This window comes from Antennarius striatus, chromosome 16, assembly GCF_040054535.1.
Source record: "Antennarius striatus isolate MH-2024 chromosome 16, ASM4005453v1, whole genome shotgun sequence".
NCBI lineage: Eukaryota > Metazoa > Chordata > Actinopteri > Lophiiformes > Antennariidae > Antennarius > Antennarius striatus.
Window position 1 is genome coordinate 20,171,913 of NC_090791.1, and position 25,903 is coordinate 20,197,815.

The 25,903-nt window shown below is 43.2% G+C and overlaps 1 protein-coding gene and 1 long non-coding RNA gene across 2 annotated transcripts; both read left to right on the forward strand.

Annotated features, from left to right (window-relative positions):
* Positions 1–723: 723 nt before the first annotated feature.
* On the forward strand, positions 724–3,168 carry LOC137609986 (uncharacterized). The gene is made up of 4 exons (XR_011038400.1): positions 724–809; positions 957–1,076; positions 1,454–1,578; positions 2,374–3,168. It is a non-coding gene; the product is annotated as an uncharacterized lncRNA (long non-coding RNA).
* Positions 3,169–12,636: 9,468 nt separating this feature from the next.
* On the forward strand, positions 12,637–25,811 carry hoxb9a (homeobox B9a). The gene is made up of 2 exons (XM_068337929.1): positions 12,637–13,988; positions 22,507–25,811. The coding sequence occupies exons 1-2, from the start codon at positions 13,379–13,381 to the stop codon at positions 22,740–22,742; spliced, it is 846 nt and encodes a 281-aa protein (XP_068194030.1). The 5' UTR covers positions 12,637–13,378; the 3' UTR covers positions 22,743–25,811.
* The last annotated feature ends 92 nt before the right edge of the window (positions 25,812–25,903 follow it).

The window sequence follows — 25,903 nt, forward strand, 5'->3', positions numbered from 1 at the left end:
TTTTGCCAAACACAAACGTTTGACAGGGGCTCAAGATCGTAATCTTGTGAAGACCACGCTTTGGATGCTGTGTAGATGGGTGAAACACAGCCAATGTACAATTATAATGCATGTGTATTCTACACAGATAAACACAGTGAAGGTAAGGCAATTTTGTATAAAATACAAGCTTAAAGGTATTAATACAAGACTAAATGTTACAGGGCAGTGTAAGAACAGAGCAAGATAAACGGCAAATCAAAATTATGTCAACCATGTAAAGGGTCTGGATAAATGGGAACATTATCAGAGCTTAGATTATGCAATCCTGACAGAAATAGGCCTGCAGCTTACTGCCTTGATGCTCTGTCTGCAAGCTCTTCAAACATGTTTTTAACTTCAAAGTACCAGATGTATCCCAGTTAGTGGAGAGCTCTCTTCAGTAAGGTCTCTGTGCAAAGGTCCAAGGCTGGATGTGATCCTGTATTCAAACCAGATGAACATAAAATACTGCTGATGTCTGAAAAATATATACACAGGTTTACACACAGGAAATTTGTCAGAGGAATACAGAATATAATGGACTGATGGGTGAAGATGAGAGCTGACGGGAAGCTGGCAAACAACTCATGGAGCTAACTAGTTCTCAGGGTGTGTTAGCAGGACCAGGGGGGAGGTGGATCTGAGGTTTAGGGGGCAAGGTCAGGAAAAATTGAAGTGTAACTGAAACGTGATCCCACTCTAGGTTTATCGGCAGGTTGACAGATGATGTGTGGAAGACCGGGGCTTTAGTACTGCTAAGATCACGTGATGCTGATGAAAACATGCAGGTGAGCAGCAGAAGGGAGGAAATGGGAGTGGGTACGTCAGAAGAAGAATGAAGAAGAACATCAGTCTTTTTTATTCCCCCAGATGTTGTAAATGGTGCACCAGTAACAGGATTAACTCATTTTCTGTAATCACCTATCCTGTGTAAGGTTATAGTCCATCCATCCATCCATCCATCCATCCATCCATCCAGGTGGTAGGAGGAAATTGGAGCACCTGCAGGTCCCATATCCACAGTGGATTTGAAACCAGGACCTCTTTATTGTGAGGTAACCGTGGCAACATGTCACCACTGTGTCCCCCCACACTATATCGTAGCACATTCATTTTTTGTTTTCATTTTAGTAGAAATCATTACAGCTAATTCTGTGTAGCTATGTCACATGCTGTTAAACACAGGCCACAGATATTTCTTAAAATGCTGACACATTTTACTTGCCTCACCTGTAAAATCTCTGCGGACCTTTTAAAGAAATCCATTTTTTTTAAACGTTTTTGTTGTTTTTAAGGACAGGTAGTCATATTAACTGTTGCTGGAGCGTAATATTGTCCCCCAAAACCCTGATGAATAATAAGAAGTCTCTGAGGTCTTCATTGTAATAAAACTGTTTAAAACATCTCTGTATTTGTATAATCATAATTTCAGAATCTGCTACCAATTCAAGATGAACTGAACTCAGAATGCGAGACTGAAGGAGGTCACTTTGAGGACAGAGAATACAGTGCCCACACTTCCACACTGACCCTGTCATAAAGCCAGACCCTCTGGAGGTGAGTGCTTTAAACACTCTATCAGAGTGTTTTTAAGGTAATACAGACAGAAGGTGGTTTGATATCGGTATGGGGGGGTTCATAAACGTTTAAATTACCGTAAATAATAAAAGAAATAGTTTGTCGCTCTATCGCGGAAATCAGTATTCACATGTGGTTCCAGGAACGCATTAACCACGAGTAACGAGGGATCACTGTATATGCATGTACATATGTATGTACGTATGCATGTATGTGTTCATTCATTCATTCTTTCATTCATTCTTTCATGTCAGTCTTGACTGAAACCCAAATAACACATGAAAATAACTGAAATCAGAATCTGAAAGAAAGAACATAATAATGATTCCATGTAAAATTTTATTTGTGGGAAGAAACACAAATGAATGACTAGACTGGTCGTCGTCATGGTTCTGAAAGGTTTCTTAGTCCCTGTTAGTTTGAAGGCTGGACGTTTGTGTTGAAAACTGTCTGTCTTTGTCATTCATATTTAGTTTCTCCTGTCAACACTTCTGTTCTTCTTTCAGTTCAGTGCAATTCAGTTCAATCTCGTTTATATACAGTATTTTCCGATCTAAAAGCCTTTAATTTTGTCAAAAACCGACAGTGCGCTTTATAATCCAGTGCGCTTTATAGTGCGGAAAACACTATAAGGCGCACTCAGAAGTGATCTCATGCCAGTCTCCACATAGATCGGGTCTAGACTGAACCCTTTCTTGTTCGTTTGTGTTTTTGTACTTTCTGTCCTTCTTCATGGATTCAGATTCTGTGTTCTTCATCTGTCTTCCCCTTTAGTGTCCTCTGGTTCCTCTTTAGCCCCCCCAATGTGATGGTGTGATTGTCTCCACCTGTGGGTGACTGTCTCCTCCTTCCTGTTTCCCATTGTCCCATCTTCAAGTGCCTTTCGTGTGTGTTTTCAGGCCATGGTTGATGACATCACACAGCCCAGTCATTCCACCTTCACCTCTATTGTTCGGATGCTATTGCCTGTATTTGACTGCTTTATGGCATTTTAACTTTGATAGTAAACATGTTTTTGATATTACATTTGACAAATGCATCCCAGTGTCTCTGTTGTGTGTCTGCACTCCTCACACATTTCTGGCTGTGAAACCTGTCAGATGTGATCATGTCCAAATCCTCCAGCAGGCCTTCATCAGCATCCTCCTATAGCTGAATATGGGGAAGTTATGAAACTAACTTTTATTCAGTTGTCAAAGTAGGTTTAAGAATGTCATATAAGACATCTCCTGCTCGAATGCTCATGTTTGTTTTTATAAATAAGGGAGGAAGTAGCACTTTATTGCAGTGTGTTGATGATTTAATGAGGTAGACACATGCACTGTTGAAGCATCTCATAGGGAAGGGTGGAACCACGCTTATCTGAACCAAACTATGGCTCAAAAGATGTGACCTTCTGGGGTCAAGTGATCATCCCAGACGGTAAATCCTTCTCCTCAAACTGAGCTGTGGCGATCCAAGCCATTCTAAGATCCAAGATAAAGAAGCAGTAATGGGTTTCTAAGGCATGACATCATACAATGTACAGCAGATCCCTTATTGGGTTGAGACTCAGGTGCCGTTAGTTGAATGAGCAAGACCTCAGCCTAAAGGATAAGGATACCTGTCCTCATGCAGCTGAAAATCATCAGCTCATCCCATTCTTATTTATTCATTTATTTTTTATTCATATAATTACATATTGCAATATAAAGATGAAAACACTAATAAAAAGAATTGTGATGTATTCCTGCTGGTTAATTTTTTTTTGTCTTTGTGATTTCTTTTGCATCATTCATGGCGTCATTAGATTGATTATCAATATCATCATTAAGAAGACAGCGTTCCACACTCTCCATGAGACCGGTCTTTCTCTCTCAAGTTGAAGATGTGTTGTTTTCTACAAAATTGCCATAGTTGCAACAGGATTTTACCGAGTGCCCCAGAGCAGTGGGGGCAGCTGAAAAGGCAGTAATTACACCACGTGACATTGTAGGTCACTCAGATTACAGTTTTCTTGCTCTAAAAGACTGAGTTATTGGGATAATTAAAGTTTGCTCCCTCAATCCAGCTAGATATGAAACATCGTTGGAAAATGATATACCTTGGAAAAAGTAATCTCTCTCTGGACAGCTAAGTCTCATCCCATCCAAACACAGGAAAAAATGATTTATGTTGGTAACATGATGTAAATTCATTTTGTAAAAATAAAATCATTCTGCACATGAAGCACCAATGGTTACACAAAAAATAAGCTCAGCCTGCTACTTGTAAGATTTTGGTTGACAAAAAATTTCATATCCTCATGCTAACCATTACACATTATCCCATTTTTGTGTCTAATTTGTTGAACGATGCGTTGGTTCTTCATATGATGACTATCTGAAAATGTGCAACTCATTCACAACTGTGTTTTAGATTTACAGGGAAACACCAGAGCGCACACAGCTGCAAGGACAGCAGCAAAACAGGAAATGACAAGTCAGTGTGTTTCTTTGGGACGCTCACACCGGATTGACTTGATTCACAGATGAGAGATACGAAAGGAGAAGACAGGTTGTGTAATGAAACTGAAACTTTCAGACAGTGATTGACCAAAGGTTTTACAAGTTAATCTAAATCATGGTTTAAGTCGTGTTTGTGTGAGAGCAACTCCTGAGCACTGCCGAGGTGCCTTTGAGCAATGCAGAGCAACCAAAAACCACGTAATGGTGTTACTATGTTATTGTGTGTGTGTGTGTGTGTGTGTGTGTGTGTGTGTGTGTGTGTGTGTGTGTGTGTGTGTGTGTGTGTGTGTGTGTGTGTGTGTGTGTGTGTGTGTGTGTGTGTGTGTGTGTGTGTGTATACTGTATATGTATATACACATTTAACTGGATCTCATCATACTGAACAACACAGCATGTGGAGACTTGTCTGTGAAGGCATATTCCAGGTTTTGAATGACCTACTCAAATAATAGCATAAGAATCGTTACCTGTTGGGACCAAAGTGCACAAAAAACCAGTGACTTTACATTTACAAACCGCCTGCAGCCCATGTTTCAGTCTTTATGTAGATTAGATTAGATTAGATTAGATTAGATTAGATTAGATTAGATTAGATTAGATTAGATTAGATTAGATTAGATTAGATTAGATTAGATTAGATACACATTTTTCTGTTCCACAGTGGGGAAATTCGCATGATTGCGGCAGCAGATGGGGGGTTCATACATACATATACAGCGCGCCCTTGTTCCTCACGGTTAATACGTTCCAGGAACCACATGCGAATAAAGAATTTCGCTATATAGCAACAAACTATTTATCTTATTATTTATGGTAATCTAAATATTTCTGACCCCCCTCCCATACTGATATTAAACCACCTTCTATCTGTATTACCTTTAAAACACTCTGATAGACTGTTTAAAGCACTTTTGTGTCTCACTGAAGTCCGAGACTCATGGAACGTAGCGCACTTCCAGATACCGTCAGCCAATAGAATACATGTAGCTCTCCAGTGACCACTCCCACGCCCTGCAGGGCGTGGGAGTGGTTCTTCATCATTGATGACAGCTCGGCCATCATCCTCCTCTCTCCCACCACCTCCACTGAGTCCAGGGGGCATCCTGGGACAGAACCCGCCTTCCTGATCAGCTGTCCAGTCTCCTCCTGTTGGCTGCGGTGATGATGCTCCCCCAGAGACCACCCCATGAAAAATAGCCGAGGCCACCACGGTGTTATAGAAGGTCTTCAGGAGTGGCCCCTGCACTCCAAAAGACCTCAGCGTCCTGAGCAGAGTCTGGCACCAGTCCACAAAGTCCTGGGTCAGTTCTCTGTACTCCCATCTGTGATGAGGCCGACGATCGCAGAGTCTTCAGAGAACTTCAAGTGGGGGAGTTGTAGGAGAAGTCTGCAGTGTAGAGGGTGAAGAGAATGGAGCCAGAACCGTTCCCTGCGGGGCTCCAGTGCTGCAGACTACCGTGAAGTGGATCCAGTGATGGGCTCACAGGGGGGCGGAGATGACAAAGGGCCAGCCGTTCCAGGGTCTTCATCAGGTGGGATGTTAATGCCACCAGCCTGTGGCTGTTAAGGTCCTTGGGGTGTGGAGTCTTGGGCACAGGTACCACACAGGATGTTTCCCACAGCTGTGGCACCCTCCTCAGCTACAAACTCAGGTTGAACATTTACTGACTTATTATTCTTTCCATTGACTGTTGTAGAAATCACATCTACAGTCTGACTATCTCTGCTGCTACGGTAACAAAATCAACATATAGTTGCAGTGTGGTTATGGTTAGTCACCAAAACCACCTGGATAGGTTAGAGAGACGGTCACCAGTTAGAGGGCCACAACCTAAATTCAGATCAGAGGATGCTTCTATTCAGATCACAGAGCCTTTTCAGACAATGATTTTAGGCTATTTTTAACTTCTTAGGGATTTTGACCAGGCGTGAAACAGCCAGCTCAGTAGAGCCACGTCTGCTGTTAGCACATGGTATGTTGGGAGAAGCGAAACACAGAAACCACAAAAACTAGAGAAGATAATGGTGAAAGTGAAGTCTTCCATGATGACAGAGCAGAAAAGCACACGTGTCCATCCTGCATTCTGCGCCGTGTGGACGGCACGTCTAATTTCAGTTGACTCTGCTGAGAAATATGCAAACACCATTTTGAAGCTAGAATTTGACATAGAAGAACTTATTAATGCTAACACACAAGCGCACTGAACTAAATACTCTCAGGAATCAATCATGCTTCTATTAGGTCAATATTGAATAACTTTTGGATTTATATTTCTTAATTGTTTTGTGGTAGAAAAATTTTTTAAACCAGATATGTGTCCAATGATGCTGTGGTCGCATTTGGAGAAATTATTCAATCAGAGATAAATTCAGTGATATGATTCAACGTGGGCGGCACAGTGGCGCAGTGGTTAGCGCTGTCGCCTCACAACACGGCGGACCCGGGTTCGAGTCCAGCTCTGTGCGGAGTTCGCATGCTCTCCCCATGTCTGCGTGGGTTCTCTCCAGGTTCTCTGGCTTCCTCCCACCTACAAAAGCATGCGCTTCAGGTTGATTGATTGGTTGTGTGGCTCCGCGGTGCACTGGTGTCGTGGCGTCGTGCCCAGAGTGTCCCCCGCCTCACGCCCTATGCCTCCGAGATAGGCTCCGGCTCCCCGTGACCCTCTGCGGCGGATACAGCGGTGGTAATACAGCGGTGGTGATCTGAAGATGACTGACTGACCGATTCAACGTAAGCAAAACATATTGAGCTAATTTTAGTTCCAATTTATCTTAAGGTGATTGTAGCCCAACACCTGAAACTTCAATCATTGTCCTCTCATAGGGTCATGGTGATCCTTGGAGTCTCTAACGTAGAGTAGAAGCCAGAGCCTGAAGGCTCCTCCCCAGTGGAACCAGTTCCCAGTGTCTCCAAAAGAAGAACGTGTTGGTCTTTGTATAATACTGCATAATGTCGAGAACTGCTGTCTTTGCAAACTGGCGAGACTTAACATTTATTGTGATTTGATGCTGAAAAAAAATCATACTGACTTTACATTTAGTGCTGATTTGAAGGTGAAGGGTTCTTTGAACGATTTTTGTGTGTGATTTTTACCAGTGTATTTCATATGTGTACATTGTTTTTTACTTTGAATTGTTGAAGTGATTTTTCAACAGATTTTGAAAGGTGTCACATGTGAATCAATAAATTACTGTCAGATGCAAAATCTGTCTTTTTTTCATAAGAAGGTTGGCCTGTTATTTTATTTTTTTTCATTCATTTTCCAACCCGCTTAATCCGCAAACGCAGGTCGCGGGGGAGCCGGCGCCTATCCCGGCAGTCTCAGGGCGTGAGGCGGGGGATACTCCGGGCACGACACCAGTGCACCACGGAGCCACATAGAAACAAACAATCATTCACACACACACTCACTCCTACGGTCAATTTGGGACCGGCCAATCAACCTGAAGCGCATGCTTTTGGAGGTGGGAGGAAGCCGGAGAACCCGGAGAGAACCCACGCAGACACGGGGAGAGCATGCGAACTCCGCACAGAGCAGGACTCGAACCAGGGTCCGCCGTGTTGTGAGGCGGCAGTGCTAACCACTGCGCCACCGTGCCGCCTGGCCTGTTATTTATAAATTATTATTTAAAATTAGTTTAAAAGAACATTTTATTCAGTAGTTTTTTGAGGATGACAATTTTTGGTCATTCATTCATCTTCTTAATCGTTGTTTCCGCTTACGCGGGTAACAAATGAATGAATGAAGATTTTATGTACATACACAAATTTATTACAATTATTATTCAAACTTAGTGATTTTGTGTTTGTTGCATTGTTTATAATTTTAAAAAATGTGTAATAAAATGTGAATAAAGTGACTGAAGAGCAGGGCGTTACAGCAGAGCAGCGGGTAGCGCTGTTGTCTCACGGCAAGAAGGTTCTGGGTTCAAGTCCTTTCTCAAATCTGAGTTTGCATGTTCTCCCTGTTCCCAGCTTCCTCCCACCTCCAAAACAAGCATCTGAGGTGAACTGCTCACACCTTTTTCTGTATCACACTTAAGGAAATTAAGCTTCTGCAAAAAGATAGATGGATGACTGAACTGTAAAAATCAGAGGAGCAACCATCCCTCATTTGGTGGGTGTTTGGAGCGTTCTCCGTTGAACTTAAATGGAACTAATAGATTAATGCACCACACAAAGAGCTTCACTTTGATGCATGAGTTGCACACAGTTTTAGTCTAGCACTGTGTTGTTTTATGCCTAATTTATTCAAGTGAGTGCAGTAAATATGGAATGAATGTTAAACCACAGAATCATCTATTTTACACTTCAAAGTTTTTGGTGCTGAATATAATGATTATATTGTACGGTGAGGGTGGAGTGAGACATTAGTTTGACTTCAGGTCATCTTTTTTGTCTGAAAATTATCTTTTAGGCTATTATGTCTATAATCACGCTTTTCCTGTTTACCCTGCTGGTGAGATTATAACATGAAAAAGTATTGACACAGACAGGACTGCCATCTGCATACAGCGTAAAGCACCTCAACGACCTTTATGGAAGATGGGAAGATTGTATCAATGGTTAAAATGTCATCTGATTGATCTGAACAAATAATAATTGTAAATTAAAGTAATAACAGAAAGATTCTCTCCCTGTATCAATAAAATAAAAATAACAACAAGCTGCTGTGTTTGACTCCATCTTTTCTCCACTCTGGTCCCGACTGATAACTCCTGACGTAACAGAGTCTACATTAAAATACTGTCAGCAACTTTTGAAAATATTCAATCTAACATAGAAGGATTAAATGACGACTTAATGTTTCATATGTTCTGTTTAAAAGTACTTGCGTGCTCTTTTCATGACACTCAGTTCACGGCCCTCGAGCACGTAATTCAGTAAATGCACCAAAACGTGTTTGACATGTAAACTGAGACACGAGCAGCTGATGTGAAGATGATTTACAACACATGGCGTTGGATTTTTCATGTTTTGGAGGGTTTAAAGAGTAGAACTGCAGCGACGCTGTCTGCACTGCTCATATTGTCTTACAGGAGTTACAACCTCATTTGAAAAAGTTTTATAGATTTTTGCCAATATACTTTTTTAATAATACTGGTACAAGACAATGTGAGACATTTGAGAAGGAGGAAGTGGTGATAACACACACACACACACACACACACACACACACACACACACACACACACACACACTCCTGCAGCTGGACCTTTCTCTGGCAGTGAGACGAGTCTCCTGACATTTCCGGCTGCAGCTGAGAGCTCATCCCATCATGATGCATTTCTCCTTCGCCCTGCTGTCTTGGGTAGTCGGTTAATAACTCTCCCCTGACTTCATTTACAAAGGCAACTTTACCATGTGAGCTGTAAAGAGGCTCGGGGAGTCTCCTCGTGCTTTCCACCTGAGAAATATGATGCTGTACAAGATCCATGAGGGCCAGACATGAGCTGTTATTAAAATATATGGCGTGTATCAATCAAAGTGCTTATCATGCCCAATAGCTGTTATTGTTGGTGTCTCACTGATGCGTTTCATTTAAGTAGTGAGACCAGAGACAGCCATCACTTATTATGCTGCTAAATTTAAAATGTGTGAGGCTGGTCACTGTTAATGATTGTGGGAGTAAATATGAAATGACGTCACAGGTGCTCTTATGATAACTTTAAAATTGTTAGACCTGTTAAAACAAGGTAGTATTTGGGACATTCAGCTGTAATATCACGTTAATACATAACATATTTTTAAAGCATAGTTTACCATTATATTTCAATAGATGGCTAAACAGGGAGTTTGAATGTAAAATGTTTAAATATTTATTTTGATTGTCCTTCAACACGGAGGTAATTATTGGCTGAGCACCAGTTTCCGTGTTAAATGTGCACCAAAACATGCTTCTTTATTTTTCTGCTATTTAATTGTGTAGTTGTTTTTTTTTTGGGGGGGGTGACCGAGTTGTTTTACAAACCCTTTATAAGACGAATGTTTTTTGTTTTTTAATGGTTATGGTTTTAATGGTTAATGGATATAGTAGGTGCTCCGTTTCTGTCGCAGAATATAAAACCAAACTGAGGTAAAACCGACTTTTATTTTGTGGTGATTCGTCCTGCCATGGTTTTCCGCGATATTTCTAAAACCACATCCTAATAGTTTTAATTATATGAACTGCACCGTGTGTGTCCTTTGAGAAAATTGTAATAAAATGTTTGCTGATTTAATACTTGACCATTTATCCAACAGGCCATGTTTGTTCATAACATCTCTGCGTGCATAACCCAAGGTAAATGGTAATAAAATCAACAAATTAGGTTTATTTTATAGGAATGAACCAGTAACCTTCATTAAGAGACCCTGAGCCTGAATGAACGGATGTTTCACCTCTTTATTATTAAAGTTTCCTCATTTCTGCTTCACGGGAGATTCTGTTCAGGTTGAGCCTCAAACTTATAACCAAACAATAATTAAATATCAACATAGTTTAAAAATACATTTTAATTCTCTATGGCGGGTTAATTCTCCTGTATGCACACAAAACTTTAAACGGACAACATTTCACTTTCAAAACATCCATCGCATGTGTCAGAAGTGCAATTAGAAGTGAAATAGATGGCTTCTAAATCCAGATCCGTTGGTGGGAATTGAGGCTGTGGCTTCAGGAAAAAGAAAATCACCGCATGTCAGTGTTTTAAATCATCAGAGATGAGTCCAGATCGAGTTCCACCGCTGCTGGTTTAGAATCTGGCGGTGGGAGAAAATCTTTGTTTGTTTCTTTCATGTGTTTCTCATGTTTCAGATACCTTGAGGAATAAATATGAAATATATTTAACAAAGTTTGTTCCTGTTAATACAGGAAACACATATTTAGTAGAATTAGATCAGATGAAAACCTCATGGTGTCTAATTAATATGTTTGATGCCCTCGGTTTACCGGCTGCTTTAGCTGGTTCCTTTTATTTACCAACTTCTGATGAAGTGAACTAGTGATGCTGGAGGCTGTTTGTACATTTTGCGCATTATTTAAAGCAAAGTACCGGTTTTTTTCCTCTCAAAGTCTGTAGAAATTTATTCTAACATTAAATACATTTTGAAATAATTGACGTGCGGAAAGAAACCGAGGTTTATGACATAAAGGCTATTTTTGAATTTTCACGCATTCCCTGTTTTGAGTGGCGGTGGGGATTTTTTTCAGCACCAGTTCCTCCAATTAACGCGCTGCCGGCCGGCCGGCCGGGCGGAGGCCCTTGGAAACCTAAATTCCTGCAGCCTGCGGTCTGTGGAGAGGCCACATGACTAAAAAATATCTCTACCGTCCATGGCTGTAAGACAAAGTCGGTTTCTATTCCACTGTCCTAACGGAGCTTTGTGATTATATCATGGGGGGGGGGGAACATTTACGGCATCAACGGTGCTTTATCCTGGTGTTGTGAGGCTCCAGCATGTGTTGCTCCTGCAACAAAGTGTGTAACACACAACTTCACACACTAATATTTTCACATTGTTGCAATTAAAGCCACTTCAGACCTTGTAGAAACCAGTTTCATACCCGCACCATCTGCATTCCTAAGCTGATGCTTTTCCGTCTGGTCCTTACTGGGTCGCTGTTGTCCTGCAGAAATCCTCCAGTTGAGCTGAAAATTGGTTCTTAAAGACGGGAGGACGGATAAATCTAGTTAACTGGATCTCAGAGGCCAAAGCTCTGCGTCAGGGTCGGTGCGTAAAGGACTCCTGCTTTTGGATTTCTGATTCCTGTTTCTGAAATGAAGGCGCACCGCAGAGCCGCTCAGTCTGCCTTCGATCCATCTCATCATTTCCTCTCATAGGGCCTGAAATCTCCACAACAGCCCACCTTCAGCCGTAAATAACGACTCTAGCCCCGCAAGACACGCGTGGTTCATATTTAATCGCCGTAAATAACGGCGTAAGCTGCATATACGACCCCGAGATCATATTTATAGCTCCGACCAGCGTCCTGCCGTCCACAGCCAGCGCAAGACTCCACGTCTGAGACAGACTTAATTGCAAGGAAATATACAGACTTACAATCCAAGCGACTGTGATAAAGGTCAGCAAGAAGCCAAATGTCTGCAGTCAGTGCCACTCCGGTTTGCTGCTGCTCTCTAGGCTCTTCATTAAAGACAAGTAATGGATTTAAAGTTTTTGCGCACAACTACACACCAAAACCAAAACGGGTCAGCAGTCAGGTGACTCACTGAAAAGAAAATCCAGAAGTCCAGCATCCGCGCCGGTGAGATCAGATCCGAGGTGTGTGGACTGGTGGGAGCCTGGTGGCGGAGTGAGGAGCGCCCTTTACCCGACCGGGAGAAAAACTGCCACAGCTTAGTCGCGTTTACGGTCCACACCACCACAGGCCATATATCAGCCCTATAAAAAAAAAGAAAACCGCCATAATGCAGGATTTTATTATGGTATTAAACTGTCCCAAAAAAAAGTATCTGAAGTAGTTTGCGCTGTAAAGACAAGGGGCATAAACACACAGAGGCCCGGTTTAATGGCGCTCGTTAACAGAAATGACTGTTAATCTGCCAATAAAAGCCAGCAAATCGGCGGCAGCGCGCAGGAAAAGGTTGCGAACGGACTGAGAAAGCAGGTGAATCATAAACAGACTCCAGTGTTCAAACGCGTCTGGAGCTGCACCTCATGTGTGGAGCGACAGGCGCGTCGGGATGGACGTCAACACTGAAATGAATGCGTTTTAATTAGAACAGAAAGAAATAAATAGATAAATAAATTACGGTACATTTCCACGGATATTGTTGTATTTAATGCATACTGTTCAGAGGACGCGTAATTTAGCATCTTATTTAATTATAGGGCTGACAGTAGATACTAGATATACAGACGGACTGTTCATTTTCATTTTGCATATTGCATATAAACAGGACCAATTATTCAGGAGAGGACAGGGTATTAGGGGGGGGGGTTGATTTACGCTCCATTGACCTTTTATCAGGCTCATCGAAAAAAAAGTATAGCCAATCATTTTGCGCCTCGATCACAGAGCGACGAACCCCGCGCATAACGAGGGGCTGGAGCACTTTGTTTTGCTTTTGTGAGCAAGTTGTGTGAAAGGAAGACTGCTGGAGAGAGAGGGGGGAGAGAGAGAGAGAGTGAGAGAGAGGGAGGGAGAGAAAGGGAGGGAGGGGGCGAGCAGCAAAAAAGACAGAAGAGAGAAAGAGAAATAGAGAGAGTGAAGAGTAAAATCTCTTAATGTCTCTCGTCTTCTTCTCCTTTTAGTGAAGTCGCGGCGTTTCGCGGATAATGTCCGACAATGTCTATTTCTGGGACCTTGAGCAACTATTACGTGGACTCTATCATAAGTCACGACAACGATGAACTCTCCACCCCGGCTCGCTTTCCCAGCGTCCAGTATTCCGGCTCCAGCTCCGCCGCCGCCACCGGAAGGCAGCCGGGCGCCGCGGCGCACGGGGAGCATCCGCATCCCGAGTCCTACCCCTCCTGCAGCTTCCAGCCCAAAGCCCCGGTCTTCTCCTCGTCCTGGAGCCCGTTCAGCCCGCACCACGGTGCCAGCGGCCTGCCCACCGTCTACCACCCGTACATCCCCGCCCAGCACGTCCCCGCGGCGGACACCCGGTACATCCGCTCCTGGCTGGACTGCGCGCCCCGCGGCGCGGAGTCCGTCCCTGGGCAGGGCCAGACGGGGCAGGTCAAGCTGGAGCCGCAGCTCGGACACCTCGGCGGGGAGATCCCACCCAAAATCGCGGGGCAGCACCAACACGAAGCCACCACGTTCATCCTGGAGTCCCGGTCCACGGCGGCGCGGGAGCTGAGCCACCATCCGGCCGCCATCCCCGGGACGGGGTTCGAGGAGAATAAGGACATTTGTGAGGGGGCTGAGGACAAAGACGGCCTGGATCAAAGTAAGTTGTTAAAGCAGGAAATAACGCGGAGAGAGAGGGAGAGGGAGAGAGATTGTAAACGCTTTAATGCCGCCATAAAACAGGAACAAAGACGAACTCCCTCCACCCTCTGCGCCCCAACTTCACTCCAGCGCACAACTCGGGACGCACATTTCAAATATTCAGAATATTAGTGTTCTGGCTGACGTCTCCACGTCCGGTCAGAGTGGAACACACAGACACACACCTCCAGCAGCGACGTGTTATATTATAGATCACAGAGATTCGGGTAATAAGAGTTTATTCACTGATAAACAGAACAGGAGTCACAGACATGATGGAAGCTGACATGTGAGGTGATGCTGCATCCACGTGAAGTTATCTGGCTTCAGTCCCATTTAACACACACAACAGGCGGGGGTGGGGGGTAAAAACAATACAGAGCATGTTTTCTAACTCCTGTCTAAAATGATTTTTTATATCAGCTCAGATAATTAAAAATATGTAGTTATTTAATCCATCCAGAAGCATGTAAACTCATTACACTGTCAGCAGACACCGGTGTGTCGCTCCGGGAGCCTGGGGTAACCCCTGAGGCCGGGGGGGTTAGTGCGCCCTGAAAGATCCAGGGTTGGTGCGTCGATTTTTAAAAAAAAATATATTAAATTCTTATATTCCTAACGACAGGTGTCCGTGAGGGCCGTGGGGCTCTGCTCTGTTCTCCACACAAGGGCGCTGCTCGCTGTTAAAACGCAGCGGTGAATCCGTCTCCAGACGCACCGGCTGCGGCTGACGGAACCTCTGAACAGCCTTCAGAGGTGATGTAGGGTGCCCCGTGATCTATCGGAAGAACAGATCTCACGTATAGCGCTTCTTTTAAAAATCCAGAACCAGAACAGAAGTCAGGCCATCCGTCTGTGACCCCGTGAGGCTTCAGAAGGAGCCTCCAGAACGGACTGGCTGCTGGACTGACAAGGACAATCTGTTCATGCTCTCTGGACGATCACTGTGGTCCACATGAACACACAGAAGGAGAATTCATTTATTCCTAGTCGGGGTTCAGCGCGCAGAGGTTCCGAAGACTTCAGAATTAGATCAGCCACATTCTTTATGTTTCATTTTGGAAACTCTGATAAATGTCTGCGTTCAATATTATTATTATTATTATTATTATTATTATTATTATTAATAATAATAATAATAATAATAATAATAATAATAATAATAATAATAATAATAATAATAATAATAATAATAATAATAATAATAGTAGTAGTAGTAGTAGTAGCAGTAGTTGTGGTAATTATATTGATATCTTCATAAAAAGACATCCTACGGTCAGTGAGTCTAGACTCCCTGGACTACATTTGCATTCTGGATCTATTTTTTTTACAGAGCTATCTGGAGTGCCGATGGGGCGTTCAGGTGCCGTCAATAACATCTATTATTTGTTCCATCATTCCACAGAGACACCCGTGTTTCGTCTGTGCGGTCACGGAGGCGCGTATGTTTCTGTTTATTCATCTGCTCTCGATTTAATGATAATATTATTATTATTCCTGTCATGAAATATCATCATCCTGACACTCAGCCGTCAAGGGTTTGGCCAGAAAACACGTCGTTTGTTGTGCTTTTATTTCTTGGTGTGGTTTTATTTCGCGTGCTGGCTCACTTTGGCTTCTCTTCGTGACTTATTGAGTGTCTGTGACAAAACAACATTCTCTGGAGGGAGACTCGTTTTTTAAAGTTTATGAAGGGTGTGAACGGGTTGCGTGTCACTCCTTTAACCCCTCTCTTTTGTGCGGGAGCGGACGGATCCACGCGTCTGAGACCGTTACACACGAGTGGAAAGACACCTTCAACACGCTCAAATGCACACACTATATTATTATTATTATTATTATTATTATTATTATTATTATTATTATTATTATTATTATTATTATTATTATTATTATTATTATTATTATTATTATTATTATACTGGCGCTGCGCGTCAGAGCTGTGCGTCAGAGCGCGCCATCCATCAGAGCAGGGAACTGGTTCAGGGTCGGATGAAGCCCAGCAGCTTCCAGCTGAATTATTCTGCTTTCCACCCGTGATTCTTTCCACCCGTGACACCGTGTGTCATTCTGGCTCTTGTGGCTCTCCTGTAATGGATTCTGTGTTCAACAGACAAAAGCGCAAGTCTGCTCAATGAAAGCCGGGCCGCTTTGCTCCAGAGCGCCAGAACTCAGGTCTTGTGTCGGTGTTTGCGGTGTTGCAGGTGGGGGGGTCTGCTCCAGGAGACACTGACGGCTCCTATTGTTCACATGGCAGCCATTTTGATCCGTATGGGTAGAAACATCTACATGTTTGTCTTCTGGGCAAACACTTCTCTCCTGACTCCAACACAAGCTGTGCTGCCTCATGAGTGGCTGCATTGGCTTAGCATGGCCAGTCTGCAGTGTGAAGGAGAAAACAGGCTAGTTTATATCTGACATCATACAAAACACGATTAAAAATACCAAAAAAACACGAAAATAAAACAAGCTTATTGTAGTTTTAGTGAAGTATTCAAATGGATTTTGCTTTGTTAGTGTTAGAAACACTATAGTTTGATTCTTGAGAATTTCATTCTGATCTCTTCTTCTAAATACTAGTATTTAAAATATATGTTACTGATACTTTTCTGCTGCACTGAAACGTTCCATCTTTGTGGTCAGAAACGGGTGTTTCTTTGCTGTTTGGAAGTCGACGTCTGTCACACGTGTTTGAATACGTGTCCCGACTGTCATGCTCACCAGTGTTCACCATTTTCAGAGAGTTTTTGACTTCATGAGCAGTTTGCACACTAAATGTTACAGCATGGTAGTCTGTTGGGCGTCCTGTTATTGATAGTAAGAAGGAATGTTGGACAGATTGTTGGCTTTTCAGGAGTTGGAATTCTTGTGTCCTGACAAAAGGGAAAGCTAACAAAATAGTTCTAATAGTTTCCCACTTCCAAGCTTAGAAAGCTGCAGGTTTTAATAACAGGTCTGATAAATGAAAGCCTTTCGTTCATCGGACCGATCATTACTGTCTGAGTCCTGCAGTTTCAGGTGAACGTTAGAGCAGAGAGTCTGAATGATTGGGGTCTACATGAGGGCAGTAACGCACCAAGTTACCTCCTAAAATCCAAAATGGCCTCTGTGGAGTCCTGCTGTTCACGCCGTCACATCCAGGCAGCGCCGGCGTCCTGCTACAGATGCTCTTTGTGTCGCCGGCGCTGGGAGTCTGTCCAGAATAAACTTTAAGATTACACTTCAGTCTTTGTGCCGCTTCTCCTGCTGCTGACAGGCAGAGCCAGAAAGTTATTACCTCCAAAGTTTATTAAGTTATAACTCTGGTTGAACAACCCCATTAATTGGCATGTTGCTGTTGCTAGCTGGGATGTAAGGTTTGAGTGTTGGGGTGGGACATAAAATACAACTCTGGGAAATGTAATAACGTGCCTTTGGGATATATGAGAGGTCAATTTCTGGAACTATTAGGGTGAAATTGCAAAGGGCGGAAGGAACAAAGAGAAAGAGACAGGATGTGATATTAGTCTTTTGGTCACTGTTTCCACTGCAAGCAGTATTTATCACAGCAGACAGACACGCCCGAAGGCAAAGACACCCATTGGCTTGCAATTGAACATGCTGCAGGTCGACGGTGTTACACGAGTATTAGTCTCTTCATCCGTGTACCCTTCAGTGTAACATCCAGGCTTCAAAATGCATCTGCAGAGCCGTGGTTGGAGGCGATGGGGCAAAGTTAGAGTAAGACTACATGGGCTGCACACCCATAACACCCTGCTGATATTGTTTCTATCCATCATCATCTTTATTGTCTTCCTTGGAAATAAAAAAAAAAAGTCTCAACCACCACCATCAGCACCCCGACTCGCTGCCCTCCTCCATCACCCCCCCACCCCACCCCTCAACCAGTTTGTCATTCTGGATGACAGCCATAGTCGCAGCAGCGCTCTGAGGGTAATGGATGGTCTGGGAGGTGATTATACACTCGAGGAATGCAAAGCACCCATTTTACCATGTGACAAAAGCACCGCGCACCCCCCACCCCACCCGTCAGGGTCTGTTCACCTCTTTACCAGGCTTTACTCTGAACGAGGTGGTGGCCATGTTGAACAAAATTGATTCCAGAGGAGACTAAGGGCCCATTTACTGATGATGGCGGCTAACCAAGCTGGCTGGTGGGAATAACATGAGGAGCATCGTTGGTAGCCGTCTCAGCTTACAGTCTTGTTGAGAACCAACAGTCTTCACGCAGGATGATGAGTTATGTCGTTTGGACTACAGGAGTTTCAGGGCAATCTCATCGTGATTTGGCCCTCCTCTGTAATGTTCCAGAGAGAGTCTAGAGCCTCCCAGTCTGCTCACAGACTCCGTGGAGCCGCCCCAGCTAATATGAAGCATGTCTGATATTTAGGATTTCAAATCCTGATTATTACATCAGTACTTTTCAAACAAAACCACAGCAGCCAATGAGAAAGACATCCCAGAGCAGCTGACGGTGCTGCCAAGCAACGGTAAATTTTCTAGTCCTTCAGGCTAATGTTAGCTAGCACAGAGGCCAAATCTCTCGTGTTGTCTGTGTTTCCCAACCATTTTGTGTTTAATAGCTCATATTATAGAAATGTTTTTCACATAGAGATCAAGAGAAAGCTCTGCAACAAATCCTCCTCAGACCACCTTTACCCCGAACAAAGAACGTATCTGTGGGATTTTTTACACTGGGGTCCAGAAGTGCTTTATAAAGGAGATGACAATCAATAATAATAATAAATATGCCCTCTGTGTTAATATTTACTGGTCACATGCTTGGAGGCCTGTGTCTGAGACACTCTCAGCTGATTTTATCTTTGAATTAGCTGCTAGCGGCTGCTAAATGTTCCATTGGTGGCTCACATATAACAGATAGCATTAAAATGTGTCTGATCACCTGTTCTCTGTCCACATCCCTCCTTCACACACTGTCATTCAAATCTGGAGAAAGCTTGGAGCTGCTTTGTGAATCTCCTGGTCAGAGGTCTACCACTCGACACATGTCCTGTCCTACTGCCTTACTTTCTCTCTGCTTTAGCACGGCTGTCGTTCAGCTCTGTTACTACCTCATCTGCTGTTTCAGAGGCAGAACAATAATTAACCCCATTTCCACCCTCACAACTTTTATACAGACCGGTGAGGAGCAATAAAGCGGCAATAGTCCTGCCACGAACAGGCTGTGTGAAAGAGGCTTAAGTGTTACTGCAGCAAGTTATTGCACCGGTCAGTCTACGATTTGTTCGCCTGATCAGTGAGGGTGACCGTGTTAGGAGTCTGTCCGCTTCACGTTATAGTGCAACAGGATTCTTCTTGTGTAACGCGATTTTTATAAATCTTTTGAGGTGTAAGATTAGACTAAAGAAATCTTCCAGGATTATTCCACCAAACAAAAGCATTCAAATACCTCAAGCAGAAATCATGCTGGCTTCGTGTTCTCAGTTTTACTTGTAACGATCAGACTTTCCTTTGCTTTTGTGCTGTTAAATTCATATGTCACATGGAGAAAACACGTTTCTCCTACTCTAGTATTTCTTCAGTTGAAATGAAAATAAATATCCAGTAAATTTTTTAAGTGGAATCATTTTCTTTTGCAGGAGAAAATGATGTTTGTTGACATTTAGGGAAGAGATAGGGCATTGATAAGTTGATTACATTTAGTGATCCGATTTTCACTATTGGGGAAGTTGCTTTGTTGTGATTGATGTTTCCACACGGTTATTACATTCACATGCTCCGTTGTCATTTCATCCTGAATAAAGAGAAGCTGAGGGGTTTTAACTAACTTGTCAGAGTTGTTCTTGTCTACCATACACACTTCAATTTAGTGTTCCATAACCAGCTAATGAGCCTGTATTGATTCAACATGTCTGCTGTGTGTCTGTCTTTACTATGAGCAATCCAACACTGTCCCCAGTTGGAAAGTTAGACAGTTAGGAGACAAACGAATACAAGTTCTTGGATCAAATAACGAGAAAGCAGTTTTCAAGTGGCTTCCTTTGAATTGTGATCTCATTACTGCTGCTTTATTTGACTTAATACTTAAAACTTCAACATTCTAGTCAGACATTTATATCTGAGATCTTTAATATCTCTCTTATTTTATGATTTACAACTTTTCTTCACATTTGACTTCTTTCTCTTGGTGTAAATGTTCTTTTATGTGTCTGATCCAACATGGAGCCAACACTTCTCATGTTGTCACACAGAACAGCTCTTTGTTCGCGATTGGAACCATTATGAATGCCATGTGCAGTTCTGTGAAGTGCTCTGGCATTATTGCAAGTTGATTGTCACAGGAATAAAACATGACTAAATTAAAGACAGACAAACGCCTCCACCCAGCTCCAGTCAGGAAAAAGACCGGCTCATCAAGGTCGGACACACACAGACTAATTCTTCCTGTGAAGATCTGCCTCTCTCCTCTACTTGTGAGTAATGAGTTCAGTCCTTCTGCCATTTTAGGCTGGGGGGAGACGGACTCTTTTTGCTGCCACATGATAGGACAGAACATATCTTTTGTAAACTCCTCGCTGGACACGATCTGCTTGTGGCTACGAGGATAAATCTCACTTTACTTGCAGTTACCCAGCAGTGAGGTGTTAACGCTGCCCAAGCTGATTTAGTTGGGGTTTATATTCCCATACAGTCTCTTTGATGTCGTAAACCCAGCCGCTAACAACCAAGTTTAAGCCGGACTGGATTTGCCTTTTTAGACAAACAGCATTGGATTTGAATTTCGTTTGTGTCTCCGACTCCATCGAGCTGAAGACTCCGTTTCTTGGCTTGGCTGCGTTGTGATTTACTGGATCCATGAGAGTCTCAGCAAGCGGTCTCATACTTCAGATGCCTCTATGGTTTGCTGAGGCTAAGGGCAGCTTTCAACCCAAAACCAGAGTCATGTGTCCCAAACAAGAAGTCTTTGCTAATTACATTGGTTTGAAATCTATAAAGAGGGTTGAGGTGGTGGGAAAGAGGGAGTGTGGTGGAGACGGGTGGTCTGGAGAGCAGGCCTGGAGATAAAAAAGTCAATCATTGGTAATTGTGTCTCAAATATAGATGCCGCTATAGTTAAGTATTACAGCATTTCTCTTTCAAACACCAGTTTACATGGTCTGAGATGAGGTTTCCATTTGTCTTCCAAACATGTTGGTGCTCATCAAAGTTCACATGTGGCAAAATGTCATGTTGGAATAAAAAGATGACTCCGTATGCTCCAACGCTTTGATTTTAAGTATATTTATGTAGCTAATAATTTGTTCTCTCACTGTGAATCATGTCTAATGGATCCAAATCAGTCTATTGCTTGAGATGATAATATAATATGAAACATACGAGATTCATAAAATGTGAAGATTTTCCCTTTAATCCCATGGGGGCTATAAATTTCTTGCGTCTTATTAATTTAGAACAATAAGAAATGATGTGCTGCGTTGAAGTGTGATCAACATTCCTGAACAAAAAGAGCAGCATGACAATATTTTTATGTGATTTTAGTAACAGATTTTCAGTGGGTATATGTCGGTGGAAGGGGACCATTTCATCAGTTCTTAACCTCAGCCAACAAGTTTAACATGTTTTCATGTTTGTTTGTTTGATTTGTTTGTTTGTGGGATTAAGAGATTGTGAGGATTTGGATCAAGGTATTGAGGAGTGGTCAAAAAATCTGTTGAAGAACGAAGTGAAGGAGAGACACAACTTTATTTTAAAGATATTATCTCCATCAAGAAAGTCGTGTTTTCTTGTCGGTTTGTCAGCATTTTCTTTTTTTCTTTCTTTTTCTTTTTCAACATTTTCAGGCCTCTAAAGTCCTTTTCTGGTGTAAACAGACAAAAGACAACAAAGATTACCATTTGGGTCGAATCACTGTCATGTAAACTAGACCCTTATAGATTTTGGTGAGGTTCTGGGTAGCTGCCTGTGAGGTGTGGGTTTTTTTTAAAACATTTCTGAAGGAATAATGGATGGGTTGTTTGAAGAACATCAGGCATGTTTAAATGAGTGTGTGCAATATAATTCAGATTCAAACATGACCAGATCAGATCCATCATCCACTCCTCAGACCCATGGTTACAAAGCTAAATGTTTTAAACGTGGGTGATTTAATAAAAGGGGACTTTAATGCTGAGCAGCAGTTTTAGGTCCTGATTGTTTCCACAAATCTTTGGGAACAAGTGGGGTGAACAAAAGTCTGGATTAGATTGACTTTTGGTCTCTGCTGCACCCCGTAGTTTAAAAATTGTTCATGTTTGTCTCACGTTTCGTCCTCTTTCAGCTATAAAAGAAGACCTAGTCGTCCATGTGGTATCCAATAAAATATCCATCGATCTGCTGTTACACCACCCGTTGCTGACTCAGGTGTTTTCTGCTTGTCTTCAGCTCACCTTCTGTTCTCACAGCGTTATAAAGAAACATGTAAGACTGTGTTTAATTCCATTATTCATTGACTTCCTCCCTGTCTGGTTTTCCTCCAGATGACCCCTCATCCAACTGGCTCCACGCCCGCTCCTCCAGGAAGAAGCGCTGCCCATACACCAAATACCAGACGCTGGAGCTGGAGAAGGAGTTCCTGTTCAACATGTACCTCACACGGGACCGGAGGCACGAGGTGGCGCGAGCCCTCAACCTGACGGAGCGACAGGTGAAGATCTGGTTCCAGAACCGGAGAATGAAGATGAAGAAACAGAGCAAAGACCAACCCAAGGACTAGTGGGACTCTACAGTCAGACGGACCCCCCATCACGTAGACCCAGTTGATGTAAATCCCCTCCCATAAACATCGGCCTTCCCTAGAAGAACAGAGACGTAGACACGCATTCTAGAGGGAGGCGAGATGTTTGGGACCTCCTGGACCTGATCTCCTCCATCTGAACCCGCAGGATGGACCGATACCTGGACTCCTAGCTCCTCCTCCACCTCACTCTTCAGGCCTTACTATCAGAACAAACCGCCAATGATGCTGCAGCACACCAGGGGGGCGGGTGGGGGTAGATGGGGGTGCACAGAAAGGATTTTTTTTTTTCAGGCGTTGCTCTCATGTTGTAATTTATTGTTCTGGGCTGTCACCAGAGGCGCGCAGAGGTCCTGGTGCTGAAACTGGGACTTTACGCGCGGCCATTAATTAGCAGAGCGCACACACACACACACACACACACACACACACACACACACACACACACACACACACACACACACACACACACACACACGTAAAGGTGTCATCTTATTTTTGCCTGTATTTTTTTTATTTTTTTGGTGTGTGTTAATCTGGTTGCTGCAGGATGTGATGCTGAGCGGAGATAGAACCAGCAGGCAGCGGTTTGTTTCCTGCTTGACGCCCCAGTAATGAGCAGATCCCAGATAAAGGTGACCAGAGGCGTTACATTCAGTCCATCAGGCTGCTGTCGATGTCGCTGATGCGCAACCTTTTCCTGCCTCTTCCAATGTTTTTTGCGCTGCAACGGCGGTTTATGTGTGGTCGTTATTGGATATCGATAGTCATGCTTCATGTGGGCCTCGGGTTAAAGACGCAGCGCAATGCAAAAGGATTATTCTGTAAGGTTTGAGGAGTAAAGATGCGTGTTTGGGTGATTCCAAGTCAGTCAGGTCAGTTTAAAGGAGTAAAGTTCGCGTCATCACCCATGACCCGAGTTCATACCATAAATAACCCAAATAGTTTCTGTTGCTTCTTCCCATATTCCCCTCCCGCATGCCTTCACTCCACTTCATGTGCTCCAAACCGACCCGTACGAACACACTCTGGCTGCTATGACATGCTGTTTTCACATTTCACTTGTTCATCCTCCTGGCTTTAGTTAAAGTTATCCTTATTCTAAGAAAATATCAGCTCTATTTTTATACATACAGTAGGAAGTGTTCGCTATTATCTGCTATGCAATGCGAGTTTCGCTCTCATTTCAGGAATTTAAAAAAGACATTTTCTAAAAGGCAGCCGGTGACTGGAGGAAAAGCGTAACACCCCAAAGCGTTCACATGTTCACATGTTCACATGTTCACATGTTCACATGTTCACATGTTCACATGTTCACATGTTCACGTGTTTGAATTCTGGGAGATGTTTGGAAGTGGAACGCGCCTTTTTCACCGGTCAACAGTTCAGATTTATTCCCGCGCTTCAGCAAACAGTGTGTACATTGTGTTATGATCCAGTGTATGCAGATTGTAAGAGATGTGAATGTTAAAGCAAGAAGAGGTCATGTGGGAAACCCGGAGTGACGTCATCAGACGTCTCAGGCGGTTTGATGAACACACACACAACATCGGCTTTACAAGGGTTACGAAGTTTACAGCATATATATATATATATATGAGGTGTGTGTGTGTGTGTGTGTGTGTGTGTGTGTGTGTGTGTGTGTGTGTGTGTGTGTGTGTGTGTGTGTGTGTGTGTGTGTGTGTGTGTGTGTGTGTGTGTGTGTGTGTGTGTGTGTCCTTTGGAGCTACAGGCCTGTAGCCTGTATAGTTTACATGTCTGTGCGTTAAATTGAAGTTAAGTTGGTGTTTTTTGTTTTTCTGTTTTTATATATTTTTCCACGCAGCTTCAGCTTCTTTTTTTGCTTCATCCTAAACGAAGCCAAGAGCTCCACCTTCTACGAGCTCGTCTTCTCCCACCTGAACGTGTTTACATGGTTTTACGCATGCCTTGAAGACGTGTCTCTGTTTCTTTCAGCTCGTTGATGTTAAACCTATGGGGGGGGGGTGCTTACTGACGAAATAAATCAGAATAAATAGAACATTCTTGATAGGAAATATTTTAATTTATTGTACATAAAGTGAGTAACCTCGTCTGTCGTGTTGGAGTGATTTGCTGAATAACATTTTACTGTAATATAGATGATTTTTGTCTCTTTTCGTCTCTCATCTCTTTTTCAATGTGTTTCCATGTCGTTTGAATGATCTGTTCTGACGTCACTGTGACGTTCTGTGTGTCTATCTGTTTGATGGTAACTGTTATGAGTTGAACTCTACTGAAGCTTAATTCCAACTATTGGGACGGAAAAAGTTTGGAATAAACGCAACAAATCTTCATTCTGTCTGAATGATCCTGTTTTGTTTGAGCTGTTCTTACTTTGTGAGACTCCCTTCAGGCGTCACGTCTCTGAATTTACTCTTCTGACTGGAGGAACAAAGTTTCTGTGTTTGCTGTTGTTCATTTGGGACTTCAAGTCATTTTTCTTTACCTCTGCCTTTTAATGAAACCAATGGAAGCCACGTGGCGCGTCGGCGTTGCGCACACCCCAGAGACGGACCCGTCCTCCACGTCAAACCGTCCCTTTACGCAGCTGTGTTCCCTTCTATCTGTGTTGTTGTCTGTTTCTTTGTGAGATGGCGCTGCTGATGCTGGATTCCTATTAAAGATACTTTGCAGAACGGCCGTGCGTCACGTCTTTGCTGCTTCTCTTTTATTATCACATGCAAGAGAAGAGAAGAAAAATGTTGCTGCAGTGGGAAAGTTCAGAGAGCAAACCCAGCCTTCCTTTCGCTCTCTTCCTTCTCCAGATTGAGTTTTGGTCTCTGCGGGGGGAGAGACAGAGACAGAGGCGTGGGCGCAGACTGAGAGAGGAAGAAGCGGATGAGCCAGCATGTGTTTAAAATATGTGTGTCTTCAGTTGTACACTGACGCTCAAAGGAGAGGGGCGTCTGTTTGGCTGCAACACCAAAAGACTGTCATAAACCCATAAATACCCCCCCCCCTACCACCGCCACACACACACATGATGAGTGCATTCATTAGAAGCGTCGCCATCCGTCCATTAGCAGTTTGTGAAGCCGCTGCGGTTCCTGTGTTTGTCTGCGCACCAAATGACTGACGGACAGACGCGCAGTCTGATGGGGGGGTGGGGGGGTCTTTAT